This window comes from Pteronotus mesoamericanus, unplaced genomic scaffold (genome assembly GCF_021234165.1).
Source record: "Pteronotus mesoamericanus isolate MK-2021 breed Mesoamerican mustached bat unplaced genomic scaffold, CSHL_Meso_final contig_438, whole genome shotgun sequence".
Taxonomy (NCBI): Eukaryota; Metazoa; Chordata; class Mammalia; order Chiroptera; family Mormoopidae; genus Pteronotus; species Pteronotus mesoamericanus.
In genome coordinates, this window is record NW_026555165.1 from 671,037 (window position 1) to 689,363 (window position 18,327).

Below are 18,327 nucleotides of genomic sequence, written 5' to 3' on the forward strand. Positions count from 1 at the left end.
CTGCTTCTGCTGTGGCCAGAGAGCTGCTCGTGCTTCCACCTGCATGGCACAGACGACACAGGCGGGAACATGCTTCCACGCGAGGGTGCGCGATTATGCCCAGTCCCTCCAGCTGCAGCAATTACCAGGCGAACACCCGAGGGAGGGAAGCAATGCTGGCAGATGACTGTCTTCCATGCTGGCACACGCCCCTCAGTTCTCCCAAGAGCAGCTGCTGGATCCACGGCCTCTAGTCCCTTTGCCATTCCTTCCTGGAACCCACGTATTTGAAAAGCATTTGGTGAGATCAGAACATAAGGCAGTCATCAAACAGGATGTACATAAGTAAGAAAATATCAAGACTTTATTTTGTTTTCTTATAAAGATAGCCCTGCTTGTTGGCTAAGTAGAAAGGATATACACAGTTCTCATGAGTAAACAAGGTTTGCCTGCTACAAAATGCATACCATGATACCAAAGAAGTGATAAGAAGGGGGGTAAGAGTGTAATGCTCTCATTTTCATAGCAATAAAATGCAAAATAAAACCAGAAGTAAATGAACTTAATTAGTGCTGGACATTCCCACAGGGAAAAAGCAAGAGGACTTGAAATCAACCAGTAGTTTTTGTGTACAATGAAAAATTCCACTGGGCTGAGCCACGCTCACCCCTCTCCCCAGCGCTCCCCCTCCGAGGGATCCCAGCCGGTCGGGAACCCGCAAGGCTGGCAGTCAGGGGCTCTGCTGTGGAGTCCGTGAGATGAGGAGGGGGAAGTCCTGGAACACCAGAAAGCCTGGCTTTGGTGAGGCATCTACGTGCAGCAGTGTCGCATGTGGAAGTTGACCACGTACTCGGCATTGGTCCTCTGCACAGAAATGGCAAAGGGCTCAAAGGGATGAAAGGTAAAGGCAACAAGGCGTCGCACTGTGTGGTTGATGGGGCGGCCCAGCAAGCCTGCCTGGATCTCAAACTTGAGCAGACCAGAGTCCCGGGCATAGAACCTAAACAGAACGAGAGAGAGAGAGAGAGAGAGCGTGCAATAGATATACTCACCACCACCTTGCAATCTGCACAGCAAGGGAACACAGCAGCTTGTTCCTTCCCCTTATAATGAAATCCCCTCTTACGCCAGCCCTGGGTTATCAGAACTGCAAAATCCCCTTCATCTCATCGGCTCACTTTAGGGGCAGGGTGATTGAATTTTACGATGTTGTCCTGTTATAAGTCACTGGGTCATTTCTCTTTGCCAAGACAGCCCTCATTTACAGCCTTAATTACAACCTCCGATTTTCCAGAAGCTCCCGGCCCTAAAACTGTCTAGGCCAGAGCAAGAAGTGACATGTGAGCCGTGCATGTGATTTAAAATTTTCAGGTAGCCACAATGAAAAAAAATTAAAGAGAAATTAATTTTAATAATATATTTAACCCAACACTGGTGTCCAAAATATTATCATTTTAACTTACAGTCAATATAAAACATATTGATGAGCTATTTCACATTCTGTTTTTTAGTACTGAAGTCTTGAAATTTGATGTGCATTTAACACTTGAGCTCATCTCAACTTGGATTAGCCACATTTTAAGGCTCAACAGTCACACATGGCTGGTGGCTACCATAGAGGACAGTGCAGATCTAGACTCATATTTGAGTTTTTCATTTTTAAGAATAAATTCTTTGGAAGGTTCTTTTTCACATGTGAAAACAAAATACTAAATAGTTTTTCATTTGTCATCAAATACAGTAAGACTAAAGATGCTGCCATCCATCCCAGTACTTAAATACCCATAATGCAAAATAAGTGCCCTGTGGTCCTGAGAACTACAGACGATCAGCTGGGCCAGGGCTGAACTGGGGAAAGTTCTAGAAAACGAAAAGTCTGAACTGAAGATCTCTACAGTTTCCCCTTTGGAAAACAAATATATAATAGACATAAAGATATTCATACCCTTTGACTCAATAATCCCATGTCCAAGAATTTATACCCTCGGAATTTAATTTAAATGAAGTAAATAGGGACATGAATAAAGATGGCTAGTATAGCATTAGCTCTAATGGAAAAATGCAGAAAGAGAATAATAAATGCTCAGTAGTAGGGTAATGGTTAAATAAAGCATGGCACATCTATTTGATGGAATAATATGCTGTCACTAGGACTGCAAACATGAGGACTATGTAACGACGTGGAAACACGCTTATAAAAGACAAGCAGACTACACAGTGTTATGACAACCACCACTACAACTGTATAAATGTAAACGAGTCTGCCGACAAAGACTAGAATGAATGTACAACAAAGGTGTTAGAGTAATGGCATGACCTCTTCATATGCCCTTAATATGCTCACAGTTCCCATTTTAAATTACAAATAAGTAAGAATCACAAGAAAAACCCCTTTAGTCAGGGGCTATGGCATTTCCAGATGTGTTAATTGGGTTAATCTTTTCAAAATAGAAAGGCAAGTCAGAAGGGTGAGAAATGTATCTCATGCTACTTGACAACATCAAATAGGCCCATTATTTGTTTGTATGTGTGAAAACACAGTGACCTTACCCATATAGTCCCCCACACACAAAGGCCTTCCAATTTAAAGTGCGCTGCCTGAGCCTCTAAGTCTAACTACCAGTTTACAGCAACACGGCAGGAAGAGGAAGATGGTCACTGCCACGCCGGGGGTGCAGTGAGCAAAGGCTGGAAGCGGGGCGCAGCACAGGACCAATAACCTGGTTTCTGCAACAGTCTCACTGCAAGGACAGCAAGAGGGAAACAGAACCCACAGAATGAAAAAGACTTAAGGAAGCAGGGACCAAATGCAACGCAGGAACCTTGTGTCGGTCCTCATCGGGAACAAATGAACAGAAAACAGTACTTACGAGACAACAGGCAACTGTGAAATCTGATTAAATATTTGGCAGTCTCAGTGATGTTTTGTTCATTTTCTCTAGATGGAATCATGGCATTAAGGTTGTATTTTTTGTAAGTCCTTATCTTTTAAAAACTCACACTGAAGTATTACGAGTGAAGTGTCGCGACGCCTGGGAGTTGCTGCAGAACCACCGGGGGGGCGGTCGGTGGCGGGGGGCAGCGGGGGGGGGGGGGCGGTAGAGAGCAGCGGCGGTGGAAGGAGATGGCGCGTCACTGGCTGTGCACCTACAAGCTGAAGCTGGGGGATGAGTCGTTATGCTCGTCTACTTTTTATATGTTTAAAATTTTCCATAATATAAAAATGTCGACTGGTTTTTGGAATTGACTGCAATTTCCCAAAGGAAATGTTATGAATGGTGATTAACTGTAAGGAATATTTTACACAAGCCTATTAATACACAATGAAGCTGGATTACAAAACACTAACTACACTGTTCTTATGTGGGAAAGACCCACATGCCAGCTCAGGCTGCAGGCACACACCCACCTCCCCTGAAATAACCCCACGGGTGACAAGGGTGCCGATGCCTCCCCCGAGCACCTTGTAGAGCACACAGCACAGCACAAGCTCCTGACAAGGAGAGGCAGGTGGCTCTGTGAACTGTGCTGTACCTCTGCGAGGCAGGGGCTGATTGTCGGAGGTCAGTTTCAAGGTTCCAGCAGTAATACCAAAACATTTACAAGTATTATTATCTACATTCCAAAATTCCCCAAGAGAGGGAGCATGAGTTTCTCTAAAACCTCCCATTCCCCAAACTGTTCCTGCTATCTTTTCTATTAGGTAACTGGGGAATAAGATAATTTGAGCTAGATAAAATTAAAAAGTCTGAACCATGAACATTATTATGGAATAGCATTAGATTACCACATGGAAAAGTATTGTTTCCTTCCCTGGAGACCTTTAAAAGTAAACAACACTTAACCTGAATTGGATGTTCCGATGAGAAATGAAGAGTGTAAGTTGTTCATCTATAAGACTAGTGCCTAAGTGATCAAACAGCCAGCCCTTTCAATTCAGCCGAGGACAAAAGGACACAATCACAGCAAAGCGAGGCCCCAGAGGAAGGGAAAGAGAAAGTGGCTGTCATCAGCCCTTGGCAGTTCGCAGCCAAAGCAGAGATGATGTACCTGATTGGGTGATCGCCACACGTCTTGGGCCGCTCCATGACTGACACCCACTTGTCATCGTAGCTGAAGAGAGACAGGTCAAGGTAGGGGCTACCACTGTACGACTGGGCGCTGATGGGGAGCTGACCCAGCAGTCGGCGGACGGCCTCGGTGTGCCCCCCGTACTTGGCATTTACAATAGTGTCTTTAAACCTAAAACGAAGCACCGGTGATGAAGACTGTGTTAGCAGACATGCATTTTAAATTGATAACCGTACGTTTAAAAACAATTCATTCGTAAATAAAAATCTGATACTGACTGAAATCAGGGCTCACACACAAGTCTGGCTAGCTTCAAATACTCTCAAAAAGCAGAAAACAGAACTAGAAACAGGGACCATTACTTTAGAAAAGTTTTTTTAAAAGACTCTACAAACAAGTTTAAAATGAGTATAATTAGTCTCTGACAACTATTTCTACTTGAATTCACTCTCCCAAAAAATACCCCCAGCCTGCATTAAGAAGGAATTGGGGAAAGCAGAGGAGCCTGGGGAAAGCAGCCTCCCTCTGACTGCACTTAGGAGCGGCTGCAGGCCAGCTTTCGCCAAGCCTTTTGACAGGTTACTCCCTCTTTATTGAGAAAAACTTTGAGAGCCAGCTACCCACACCTGCGGAAACACCAGTGTCTCTACGAATGCAACATAGACAGTCTCCTGACTTATCTTCAATAATGAATAGCAATGGAGCAGTTATTTCTCATAATTTGAACAAAGACTAAATTTCAAATCCTTTGACCGACTATTCCTATTCTTCTGGAAATTCACCCTAAAGAAGCAACCCTATATGCAGAAAACTCTGTGCACACAAGAATGAAAACCTGAAGGAAAAATTAAAAACTAAATGGAAAGCTGATTTTCAAATATTACATAATAACAGGAAAAATGTTCAATGGTAAGTAAAAGAAGTAGGCTGTTTCTGTCCTAATAAGTAAGATTAAAAACACAAAGAAAACAAAAAGTTATGCCTAAGAAAAAGATTGGCAGAAATACATCAAAATGTTAACCGTTGTGTTCATGTAATGACATTTTCGATTTCTTCTCTTCCTTTCACTTTCCTATAGCTTCTTAGAATGAATGTCAACTATCAGTATGTATTTTTTTAAAGTCTTTTTATCAAAGCATATCATATAGTTTAACCATCACAAGGAAAATAAATAGATTTCTTGTAGTCTGTGGGGGCAGAGGGGATATAACATCATCCCTGGACCTAATGGAATAAAAAGTAATGAAATGAAAACCTGAATGTCCCTAACTTTGGTAAGACCAGAAAGGCCGATTAGATGGTTGTGATTTTTGTTTCACCGTTCACTGTAGTGCTGGATGGACATGAACGCTTCTTGCTTCCCCAGGGGAAAGCCCAGCTCTCAACACTGCCTTCCCATCGCTCCTCTTGACAGTCACGTCCACAGCCTCAGTGCAATTCACAGAATTTAACTGTGGGCCAAAAGGAACTCCTCTCTTCCCCTTTCACTTGAGCAGAGACCCAAGCTCCTGGGCTGTTTTGTTTCCAGCCCTCTTGCAGCAAAGATCTAGCGCTGCGTGGCCCCTCCCACACTCCCACCCCGCTGGCTCGCGGGCTTCCTGAGGACCGCAGAGCAGGGCCTCCGTGAAACCTGCGGGTCGCAGCAGCTTCTCCCCTGCGCCCACCCCCGCACAGCACCATCGCCTCCGCTCTCCAGGCTCCCCGCTCACTGAGAGAGAAGCAGCCGTCCCTCTGCTAGCCCCCAGTTTAGCTCCTGACTCGCTGTCGTTCTTAATTTGTGGTGATTTCAAAACTCTCAGTGACGACTCTTCCAATACCATGGCCTCCTGGTTCCTGGACCTCCTCTCTGTTTCAGCCACCCGTTGCCAAGGTCGTATCCTGTCTCACCATTACCAATGCCTGCAACTCCCCTGCAGCCTCCGGGGGAGCACCACACCCTGCAGCCCTCTCCTCTCCCAGCTTCCCCCTCGCTCCCTCCACTCACCGCAGCTTCAACCAGCCTTCAACCTCAGTGGGTGGGATGGTACAGTCCACGGACTCCACCGCCTTGCCGCCACCCCACAGCCGCATCACGCCCTCCCTTCCTTCCGCGGCCGGCCTCCCTGCCACAGTCAGCCGCTCCGTGGCACTCACCCTCAACACCTTGTCTTTTCTTGCTTTGTGGTACTTGCTTGGAAAAACTCCAACTCTAAGTTGCACTCTATTCCATGCCTGTATCCACTCACTTATCTCCATGGCTGGAGATAAAAGTAAGACAAGGCTCACTTTAAACGTGTAACCATGACCCTCACGTGGGCCCGTAACGTTGCAGAGCACTCACCCTGCCTCCCCACAGTGCGTGGGGCTCCCGCCCTTCAGCGACTATCTCACCCCCGCCCCGTGCTCACCCCAACCTAATGGCATTGCCTTTTGTTACTGACAAACAGAAGCGCTGAGAAGAGAACTCTCTCAAGCCCCCATGAGCACATCTTACCTATTTAATTCTCTGGCTCCCATGTTAGGCTGATTCCTCCGCTTCGCCTCCAGACCCCGTCCCCGCTCATATATTTAACCCTTCCCCCAAACCATCAGCTTCCCCATCTATAGAGTCAGTCCCATCTGCATATAAACATTCCCCCTGCCGTTTAAAAAAATAACAAATACTCGACACCACTTGCTCCTCCAGCTCCTGACGCATCATTCTTCAGCTCTCCTCTACAACAAAACTCCCCAGCGCACTTTCTGGTACTGTCTCCAGTTCTCCTGCTCCCATTCTTTCTTAAACCCCATCCCAAACAGACTCCCACCCGCTCCGCCCCACAGCATCTCCCCTCCTCAAGGTCGCCAGCGGTCCCCAGGTTGCCAAGTGCAGGAGCGGATGATCAGTCCTCGTGCTCTCTGACCTGTCAGGAGACGCTGCCACTCCTTCCACAGAGACGCTACTCGACTACTCCACTGGGAGAACTCCATCTCCCCACACTGGCTGCACGCGAGCTCTGCCATCACCACGCAAAGGGAGCTCTCTCTTGCAAGCTGACTAAGCCAAAAACGTTAGATCGCTTTTGTGCTCTCGCACAGCCCACACCTCTCCTCCACCACTTTGTTGGGCTCAAATCCTCAAAATACATCGAGAATACAGTCACTCACCATTCCTGATGAAGGACTTTGACCCTGACCCAGGCCACCAGCATTCAATAAACAAATAATTACTGAGGGCCTAGTACGCGCCAGGCGCTCTTCTAGGTACTTAAAATATTGTAAATAAAAAAAAGAATTTAAATCCTACTAGCAGGAAACAAAATGCAAGGATTTTTTTTATTGGATCATTGCAACAGTCTCCTAACTGGTGTCCCTGCTTCAACTTTACCTCCTACAGTCTATTCTGAGCACAGGAACCAGAGCGATCCTGCTAAAACATGAGGGAGACCATGTAGGTCCTCCACTCAAACCCTAAAGGACCTCACCTACGGTTAAAGCCAACGCCTTACAGTGGCCGGCCGCGTCTGGCCTCATCTCTAACCACATCTCTAACTCCTCTGTGCCTCCTCACTCCAGCCCAGCCACTCCGGCCTCCCTGGTGCTGCTCAGATGCAGGAGGCCCACCTCAGGACCTTTAGACTTGATGTTCCCTTTCCTGGGAGTATTCTTTCCCCTGATGTCCACAGAGCCTACTCTCTGACCTCCTTCAAAACCTTTGCTCAAATCACCCTCTCAACACGGCCTGTGTTGACAACCCTACTAGAAGAGAACTGACAATCTCTTGTTAACACGCAAAAGACACCGAGTGTTCTACTGATTTTAATATTTCCTTGAATACATCCCCCTTAGAGATCTCTACCCTCCTGCTCCAACCCGTCCAGCTGGTGGTCTGTCATCCTTGAAACTTCCCTTTACCATCATCCTAGGAACTCTCTTTGCTTCTCTCCACTGTCAACCTATTTCCTGTACCGTTCCTTTGTGTTTATTGGTAAAATACATCTTCTAGGTGTTTTCTTAGAAAACGTACAGGGGAAGTAATTTTTTGAGACAGCATGTTTGAAAAATGTCTTTGCTCTACTGATTATCTGAATATACAATTATAGATTAGTAATTTGGTTTTTTTTTATTTTCAGAGCAGTCTGAGGGCATGATTTTAATAACTTCAAGCTTTCAGTGTTGTTATGGGCAAGTCCAATGCCATTCTGAAGACTTACTTTTTTTTTATATATGTGAGATGTATGTTTTCTCTGAAAATGTTTACAATTTTCTCTTTATTCCCAATGTTTTAAAATTGCATAATGCCATGCCTCAGTATGGGTCTTTTTTCCACTGACTATACTGGATTCTTGACGAACCCAGGGATGTGCTGATACAGGCTTCATAACTATCCCCCAGGGAAAAAGCCATGATTGGAAGCACTCGCCAGTTTCTGTGGCGCGACTCCCCTGCGGGCGTCAGTGTGAAGGTCCCAGTGCGACCTCACGAATGCAGAGGGGTCAAGAGATGAGCTGCAGCACATCCTCGACAGTATTGTCACCATACAAGCAAAACAGATAGTGAGTCTATTCTGGGCATAATCAAGGGCATAAATAATAGTGAAATGACTAGAAAATAGTTAATTTTTAATGATGGCTATGTTTAACAATCAGCTTGCAAAAATTCATTAAAGTTTAACTAACGCCAGTTAGTTAAACGAACCAGGACAAGCTGGCTTGAGCACACCATTAGATGGTCCTGCCGATCTGGAAATTTATGTTCTTCAGTATTGGAAAACTGGCTTCCATTATTTCCTGGCCTTCCTCTCCTCTATTGCTCCTTCTGGAATTGACCAGATATTGGAACGCCAGGGCAAATCCTGTAACTTTGTTTCCATCCTCTCCCTCCTATCTTTGTTCTCCTATCTTTTTATTCTTACTTGGAGAGTTCTTCAACTATGTCTAATAAATTTTAAATTTCTAAAATGTCACTGTTCTAGGAAAGTCCCTGTTCTTATAGCTTCAATTATTCCAATTAATGCAATGTTGTGTCTCTATTCTGTTTGTTTTATTTTGGCCTCTATCTTTCAAAATAAAGGCTTTCCTTAAGTGACTCATGATCCTTGGTGTCCATATTTTTTCTGAAACATTTCTTCTAACTATAAGGGATCCATTTTCATTTCTTTTTACCAAAAGATTTCTGGAGACTATAAATTTGAGCATTTAGAGCCATATTCCCAAGAAATGAAAAATAACTTTAATTTATGTATACATTATATTTTCAATGCAGCAAAGTATGTGATAAGATGGTTAATAAAATATGTTACATTAGGATACAATTCTGTGGGGGACAGGAAATAGGTATAAGAATCAGAGCATAAGACTATAGTATGATTTCCTGAAGTTAATGACTGTTGGCCTAACCCCAACAAATTGAGAAAAATTAAGTCTGTTAAGACTGGTGGAACAGCTTACCGGCGTTGGATCTGCCTTGCAAAATTGTTGCTGGACGCTGAGCAGGGAAACTGGACTTCGCTGTGCAGGGTGGCATTGCGGAAGAGATCACAGAAGTTCTCAAAGAGCTCCAAAAGCTCGTCTGACGTATTCTCGAACACAGCGATCACCTCTGTTGTTACCATGTTGTACACCACAAAGAAAGATGCCTGCAGGAGAGCAGAGAGCGCTGAGGGGCCGCCCAAGCAGTGTCTTGCTGAGAATGCTCATCAACTGGCTGAACGTGGAAGCCGCCAAGGGAAACCAGCAAACCCCTCTGCTGCAGCACGAGGGCTGAGACACAGCTCGAGTGGTCCTGGGGAAGGGGAGGCCTCCGTGGGCTCTATTACTCAAGGGCCTTGGTGTCGCCAGATTTTCCACGGTACCCATGCTGCCAGATTACTGAACTGGCCAGCATATATGGATAAAAAGGTTTTTGATCTTTCATTTCAAACTGTGCAAATTCAATGTTTTTCCTTCTAAGTGTTTATTTCCTACTTGCTCCCCAACCTACCCTGCAATAAAAAATACTTTTTTTAAATGCCAGATTTAATTTTCCTTCCTGCTGAGAAAGCAATTTGCAGCCTGGTGTTGCCTGTTGACAAATTATTTTTCTCTTGTATACGTACAGTTGAAAGTTCAATTTAGGGGCATTTATTTTTCCTCTTAATATTTCTAACATGCAGAGAGCACACTGTGTCCTCAAACTGCCCAGACAAGTTGTACCAGAGCAGGGTACTGCTGCTGAACAAGTGAAACATCAGAGGCATTTCCATTTCCCTCTCCATAAATGTTCCTTCAGGCAAGAGTATTTGTAAGACACCTTTGTGACTTAAAGCAACCTCAGAAGGGGACCTGAGAAGCATGCCAATGCCACAGGTGGCAGAGTTACTGCTTTTCCTGAATGGGCCCCCGGGTGACGACCCCCCCCCCCTCAAACCGCCAGCACTCTCCTCGGCCTAACGGGGAGCTGGGAAGCACCGGGAACCAAGTTTTGTCGCAGTGAAGGTGACAGTGTAAATCAACCTGCAAGCTTCCAACAGGATGCTAAAAGTTTTCAGAACACGGAGATTAGTTTTCCCCCTCCTGTGATTAAGTTTAAATCTCCATTACCAATTTCTGGAGCCATTTGGCCCACTTGTTTTACTAGTAATTAGTCCTTCCCAGAGCTTATGTTACATGACTTTTGTGAACCCCTGGAAATTAATTTTGGCTGTAAATTAAAGAGGCTGGAGGGTAACCTGAGAATAATACCCCTAATATTAGCAAGCCTTTGTTTTGGATGCACTTTTTACTCATTAACCTTATTGGAACCTATCAAATTAAACTGAGGAAGGAGGGAAAGACAACTAGGGCAAGAGACTGGGTTTCAAATTACAACTCTGTTAAGCAAAGCACAGAGCCCTAGTAACATTTCTGGCTACAACTTACTACAACTATCAGAAATAAATAGGTCATGCTTTGGGGAAGAAAAAAGGGATAATCTCAGACACAGCAATCACAGGCATCTTATTCCCTCCAAAACAAAAACGGTAATTATAGCTCAAACCTAAATAAAAGATTGACTCACATCTTTTCTATAGAGCAGGACACCACTTTGATCATATCAGGGCTTCATCAGGATCCATCATAATTACATGAATAGAGTTACACAAACATCTCCTAAGCTTCCCTCCAGGACAGACTGGGATACACTGGACAGGAAGGAAGGCATGGAAGTCGAGGGCTTCAGCACCCACCTCCCATGACACACTGGATGAACCAGGCCCTCAGCCACGATGGCTCCAGGGGTGACTTCATCGTGGACAGGGGAGAAAAAAGGATCCCGAAAAAAATCTCTAAAACTACACTGTTCCCCATTTTTTAAAGAATTCATAAACTATGATTCAGGAAAAAAAGCTCAGAGAACATGTTACCCGATGGCGGGTTAGGTCCCAGGAGACAAGGCCCTGCAACCGTAGAGCCCACTGCAGGTCCACGAGCGACAGCAAACCCAGGTGACGCTGTGGTTCACTGGTTTGCGATCTGTTCGGAATTTCAAACCAGCATCTAAGGAGACCATCTGGAAACAGGAGAATGGGGGCAAAGGTACAGAAAGGTGGTCTCTTACTCGGTCTACACCGAAATGGAACGCTCCTAAAGGGAAATGCCCAGACTACCCTGAATTTCACTGTGGTACTTCAAGAATCTGAGCAGTCTCCGGGCTCTTACCAACATCCTAGTCCCATCTGAGCAACGCCTCCCTCCGCTACCAACACCTTTCACCCAAATTGAACCTGCTGTCCTGATGATTCATTCGGGGGATCCAAAATGTGGGCTTGCTTTGGTCTTTTACTGCTCTACAATCTATCTTTCAGCACGTGGGCAAGGTCAAGTTAAAGTCACAAATCTTAACTCTGTTAAATGAACTTGTCTATTTGTCATCTTTCAAAGACCACTTCATGAAGCAGTATATTGACACTGACCTTTTAAGCAGGAAAGAGAGGCTAGATTTTTAGAGGATTTTTTTTTTGTATGGTAGGCGCATTCTGTTTGCCAGGACTAAAACAGTCAGACCAACGCGCAGCGTTACAAAATCAAGGCAGGATTACCCACAGGCAGCCCACACCTCCACTTCCACCTCATTCGGGCTTCCACCTCAGGGGCACTAAAAATGGTCTGCAGAGGTTAGAGGGAACTATTATCACAGAGAGGACTAGCTACATGTCAGTGGCTTGAGATTTAGCTTCCATTTATCCAAATACCTACATGTGCTCAGAGGAAAACAGAACTGTTTCAAGTTTGACTGAACCCTAGGAGAGCAAAAATGTAAGACTACGTAAAACGTGTATTTCTGAGAAGGCGGCTGCACACAAAGAGAAAAACCATCACCTTCTGCCATAGAGGCTGGAGAAGCAGCGGGCAGGAGAGGACCTCCTACCTGCGACGGGTCTGTGACCCTCAGGGTGACCACGTCCTCGCTAGTGTACTTGATAAACAGATGGTTTTCGTCCAGGAGCTGCATTTTCCACATGCGCAGCTGCCGCAGTTGGTCAAAATACTGGAAGAAGCGCCTCTTGGCCATTGCGCTTCCATCCTGCTCTGCGCGGCGCCACAAGTACACGAGCAGCCGGTGTTTCAGGGAGTTGATGAAGGGGTCCCTGAACGGATTGGCCATGCCTGTCTGACTGTCCCGCTGGACCTCAGGGAACACAGCTGACACGGTGAGCAGGTCGTCCTCGTAGCAGAAGCGGCCGATGGTCCTCACGTCAATGAAAGTGCCCTCAGGAGTCACCTGGAAGACGTGGATGGTCTGCTGCTGCACTGACAAGATGGCCAAGATGTTTTTGTACAAGTACAGCCCCTGGTTATGCGACAGGACCACTTTATCACACTTGAAGGTGCGTGTATCACATAAGCGGCCAGTGTGAAGGTCGATGATGTGGAGGGAATAGTCCTCCAGGGGAGACCGTGGGTTGGGGGTCACGGACTCACTGTTCCGATACACCTCATAGAAAGGGGGGTGAGGCTCGTCCGGGAGGTAGGCAGCTGACCCCACGATGACACACCGGCAGTCGTCGGTGAAAAGGCTGCACTCCCGGTTCAGGTGCTCGCCATTGGCCGCCACGTTGGTGATGTGCAGCAGGACAAAAAACCGTTCAAAGAGCCGGCCGCGGATGTTGACTGACCGCTGATCGTTGCCGTTGGATAGGATCTCCCCCTCGTAGCCCTGCAGTAGGTCCTCGGCGGCTTGGCAGCCCTGGTACTCATAAATTTCGAGAGACGTCTGGTCCGAAGAGAAGGCAATAAAGTAGCGTCCGTCAGGTGAGAATTTACGCAAGAAACAGGGAGGCTTTTCAACGTTGACAACTGTGAAGTTGGGGAAGACGTTCTGGTGGAACACTCGGACCTGATGCCAGTGGGTGCCGGCCTTGCCGGAACTGATCCGCCGGCGTTCCAAGCGGTGAATGACATTTTGGTTCTGGATTCTTCGAGGTTTGATAGTGGAAACATGATGATCCATTATCACATCTCTACATGGAGAAGTCTGGTAGAAGAAAATAAAACAAGTTACCAAAACATATACAAGTCAAAGAGACTTCCCTCCTTATACCCTGAACCCAGGAGCTCCCAAGATGAAGGTGGTCAGCATTTCTCCTTCCTGAGTATAATCAGGAAGTGGTCCAGACATTTCTGAGTCTAGAAACAGGTTTGAGAGGACTTAATTCAACCGGAATATCTTTAAAGCACGCATAGCTATTGGAAATAATCAACAGAAAAAACCTACAATTGTATCAAATTTGTTCAATTTATGTTCATTAAAAATATATATGTATATTTATTTGGCTATTAAGATGTCCATACTACCCAGAGCAATCTACAAACTCAACGTTCTCCATATCAAAATCCCAACAGCATTTTTTGCAAAAATAGAAAAATACATCCTGAAATGCACATGTCATTTCAAGGAACCCCAAAAGGCCAACAGTTTTGTAAAAGAAGAACAAAGAGGTCTCATACTTCCTGAATTCAAAACATATTATAAAACTACAGTAATCAAAAAGTGTGGTACTGGCATAAAGACAAATATACCAATGGAATAGAATAGAGAGCCCAGAAATAAACCTTCATGTATGTATATATGCCTGAGATTCAAGAAGTTCACAGAACCCCAAACATGATAATACACCCAAAGAAATCTATGCCCAGACCCATCAACCTGTGAAAAACTAAAATAGGAAGTAAAAATCTTGAAAACAACCAACTACTACATATTTACAGGAAAAAACAAATGTCTGTGGATTTCTCAGCACAGAGGCAAAGAGGAAAATACAATCAGTTACAGAATTTGCACCGCCAATAAGGTAAAAATGCAGTAGCTACTTGAGAGAAGCACAGCTCTTCCTAGCATTAGGGTTTAAAAGAAATCTCTTTCATGAGTTTTTGCAAAGGAACTTAGCATGATCAAGTGGGCCACATCTTCCACCTCTGAACAATAATATAATACTGAATTTCACATAGCTACTCCTTGTAACATGTGGCTATTTTGATACAGCCTGAAAACCCACACTATTAAGACATCAAGTAATGCACAAAACTGCCTCACTCAGCCTCTGCCCAGGACACCTCTGCTCACCTAAGATGGGGCTGGAGTCAGAGGGGGAGGCCAGAATGGCATGCGAGAGGCAGGTAAGGCCCAGGTGTGGGAGAAGGAATATGCATTAGACAGCATCTAACTGACTAACCTCATATAAAAGACAGATAAAATATATTACAGTTGTTTAACTTGGGAAAAAAAACACTGATCATTTTACGTAAAGTAAATACTTAATTCTAAGAAAATTCATGCACATTTCATATCTATGTTACTGCAACAATTTCCTACCTGGTCTCTCTAAATCCACTCTTGCCCACGGCCAATCCACTCAACAGCCAGAATGATCTTTTTAAAATGCTTTTGCGATCACATCCTTTCCACTATGGATTAAGTACCTTCTCATTGCTCTTGGTGATGGCACCAAAATCCGTGACAGGACCACCAAAGGTCTCCGCTCACCCTCTCTGGCCTCATTCCCCATTTAACTCTAACCATGCCGTCAGCAGGTGCCCCGCCTCCTACCTCCTGCCTCAGCACCTTGGCCCTTGCTGTTAACCTCAATCTAAAACAGCTCTTCTCACTTTGCTGAGTTAACTCCTATTTCAGGTATCAGCCTAATCATCCCTTCTCAGAGAAATCTTCCATCACCTCCCCATTAGATAAAATGCCAATATCCTAGCCGTACCTCCCCTTCATAGCTCTTATCCACCCTTGCAACTTTGTCTCTGCATTTTACTTCTGTCTATGACCTAAGTGATGAGTGAGCTCCTGCCCAAGTCCACGCACATTGCATTCTGTATGCCCATCACAGTACTTAACACATCTGAAGCCTCCCTCTGGCCATAATTTCTCAAGTTGCAGCTTAAGCGACATCTTCAGGAAGTCTCTGATCACCCTATCCAAAACTGGCCTCCCAACGTAATTGTCACAGCCTGTACGTTTAGTTGCATGGTTATGTGCCTTCTACTACTGGACTCTCCGACTAAACTGTACTCTCCAGAGAGGACGTAAGCATGTCTACTCAAGTCCCCTCAGTTTTCTCGGAGCCCAGCACTGGGGCGGGTCCGTAGTATGGGTTCGGTACTTTATTTACGGGACGAAAGCAAGCCTGGCTGAATCCGGCCATCAACTCCTTTGGCTGTACCAAGAAATCCTCTTTCCTTGGCTGGATCTCAGTTTCCCCATGGGAACAGGTGCACAAATCCCTCAACTGCTTTTGACAGCTTCCAAAGGGGGCAGGATCGAGGGGCGGGTACACGCCCCCCAAAGGGGGCGCCCCCGGAAAAACAAGTCCGGGGCGGGACCTCAAGGGGAAGAACGATCTGTGGGAGGGCGGGGGCCGTGGGGTCTCCGGGTCACGCGGGACAGCCCCAGGGCGGTAACCTGAGGAGGTCTCAGGGAGGGACTGACGGGCTTGGAGGCTGGGCTTAGGAAGGAAAAGTCCTCACCTGTCGGTCCCGGCTCAGAGGGCCGGGGCTAGGGACCCCCAAGCCGGCTCCGCGTGCGCCTCCCCTGGCCCCGCCCCCGCCATGCCTCGGGACCCGGCTCCCCCGGCCTCAGGCCCCTGCTTCCGCTAGCCACCGGAAGTGCGGCTCAGCGAGGCGACGTGGGGATAGTGCGGCACCGTCCGGCCGGTACTGACAGGTGTTACAGCGCACCCTCGTGTCCGGAGGGGGATCGAAGCCACTGAGACCCAGTGGCTGGGAAGAGGAAAATGAACTCGACGCTCTAACCAGGGCACGTTTGCTAAAAAAGATATAAAAATTATTTTTCCACCTCTTGATTAGATGCGCCATTTCATTAGCTGAGAAACAATCCGCTTTCTGTTGTTTCTTTCTAGACAGGGAGTGCTTTGAAGACCGGGACTGTTCTTATCCCTGCACGCTCTGTGCCTAATACATTCCCTAGTAAAAAACTTCTTGTACTAAACTGATCCCATAACCTTTACTTGACTTTCACTTACGTTATCTCATTCAGTCTCTTATAACCCAGTTTTTCCCTTGGAACATTTGCTTTGTCCTATTTCTGCACAGCCCGCCCCCCAATCTTCCTGTCAGCCTCCTTCAGGGCATTCAGGTCTCAGCGGAAATGTCACCATTTTAGCGGGCTTTCCTGACAGGTCTCATTCCACGGCCAACACGTTACTGCTTCATAGCACTCATCACTGTCTGATTTTATCTGGTTTATGCCTTCAATTCGGAATGAAATCAAGAGCTAAGGGCGGGCTGTGAGCAGAGGAATAGCATAAGCAGATTCACGTTCTAGAACATTCGCTCTGGCTGCCACAGGGACAGGGGCCTTTTGAAAGTCCAGCCAGGAACCTACTGCAATAGTCCAGGCCAGAATTAAGGTGATAGAGGTCAGATTTCAAATGCATATTGAAGACAGAGTCCACAGGACTTGTCAATGGATTGGATAAGCAGTGTAAGAGAAAGAAAAAGAAGAGGCCAAGATGTCCCAAGGTGTTTGGCCAAAGTAACTGAACGCATTTGCTCAAAAAGTAACAGAACATTTGGATTGGGCTGCATTTGAAGTCATCTCCACAAAGGCAGGGGCCTTTTCTGCATTGCAACCATTAATCCCCGAGGGTTCGCTCAGTGCCAGGCACACGGGCACTTAATAAAGACCTGCCGAATGAATGCTGGTAACAGCCTTTTGTACACACGGGGCAGAGCCTCAGTGGGGCAATCTCCAAGCACACCAGAGGCTGCACTTTATCTCCGCGGCTCTTCAGACTGTCCCTCTCAGGTGTTCCCATTTCTAATTCCCTGCCACTTCTCCCATTGTCCTCTCACCCTAAGAAGAACACTGAGTCCCCAGCTGCCCCTGCACCCGCAGGCTCCTGCCTCCGTTGTCCCTCTCAGGGGTCCCCATGTACACAGGGTCCCCAGGTGAGTGGGATGATGGAGTGATCAGGAGGGCTCTGAAGGACTTGAGAGCTTTCTCTCCACTCACTGCAGTCCTCCTGAGGCTCTTCTGCCACGGCTTTTAACAGCTCTGCCCGCTGCCTGCATTAGCCACGAGAGGGGGAAATGGGCGGAAGCAGCAGGGAAGGTTCTTGTTCCTCTTCCATTTCTAGGAGAGGCTGGCAGTGCTCTTTTCACCTCTATGTTGTGCCAGACATTCCTCGTCCTAAGTACTAGACCAGCCCATCCTCATCATCATCACCGCAATCCTTTCACCAAAACCCTTGCGATCACCATTGGGTACGTATGTACTATATGCCAGACCCTAGGCCAATTATTTCACCTACATTATCTCATTTCGCCCCCTGCCTGAGCCTGTGAGGTAGGTATTGATATCCCCACTTCACAGATGCAGAAGCTGAGGCTCGGTTTCACTTGGCCTCCCACCCTGTAAGTGCTTCACATGCCTGGGTTGCTGGACAGGTCCGCAGTTAGGGGTGTGGGAGAGGGGTGTAAGTGCTTTACAGGGTTCGTGTCTTCATACTAAGTGATAGCTATTTGCAGGAAATGCTCAGTTTCTGGGTGCAGCTTCAGGCTTCAGATTTCAGACTCAAATTCTTATCAGCTGTCTGCATTTATATAGATACGGAATTCTTACTACCCATGTATAATGAGCCTCTTTATTTTCCCCTCAAAAATGTGAGCAAAAAAGTGCATGCTATACACAGCAAAATGCAGTATGTCCCTTAAGGCAGGGGTCCCCTGGGAGCCTGGTGGCCACCCTGTCTGACCTCCCACTCCCAGGGGCAGGATAAAGGAGAAAGGCTGGAAATAAAAGGAAGAGGCCGGGGGCCGAGGAGGTAAAGCC

At 46.4% G+C, this 18,327-nt stretch overlaps 1 protein-coding gene across 1 annotated transcript; it reads right to left on the minus strand.

Annotated features, from left to right (window-relative positions):
* Positions 1 to 317: 317 nt before the first annotated feature.
* On the minus strand, positions 318 to 16,080 carry DET1 (DET1 partner of COP1 E3 ubiquitin ligase). Its single transcript, XM_054577576.1, has 5 exons — positions 16,002 to 16,080; positions 12,397 to 13,503; positions 9,459 to 9,646; positions 4,030 to 4,221; positions 318 to 979 (listed from the first exon to the last, which is right to left on the minus strand). The coding sequence occupies exons 2-5, from the start codon at positions 13,477 to 13,479 to the stop codon at positions 790 to 792; spliced, it is 1,653 nt and encodes a 550-aa protein (XP_054433551.1). The 5' UTR covers positions 13,480 to 13,503; positions 16,002 to 16,080; the 3' UTR covers positions 318 to 789.
* Between the last annotated feature and the right edge of the window lie 2,247 nt (positions 16,081 to 18,327).

Bases quoted from the DNA above. Each gene is read 5' to 3' on its own strand.
- DET1 (XM_054577576.1), bottom strand. From the start codon at position 13,479: ATGGATCATCATGTTTCCACTATCAAACCTCGAAGAATCCAGAACCAA. The intron at 4,222-9,458 runs GTAAGCTGTTCC...GCTTCGTTTTAG, and splicing joins GCAAGGCAGATCCAACGCCG to GTTTAAAGACACTATTGTAA. The intron at 980-4,029 runs GTACATCATCTC...CGTTCTGTTTAG, and splicing joins TGTGGCGATCACCCAATCAG to GTTCTATGCCCGGGACTCTG.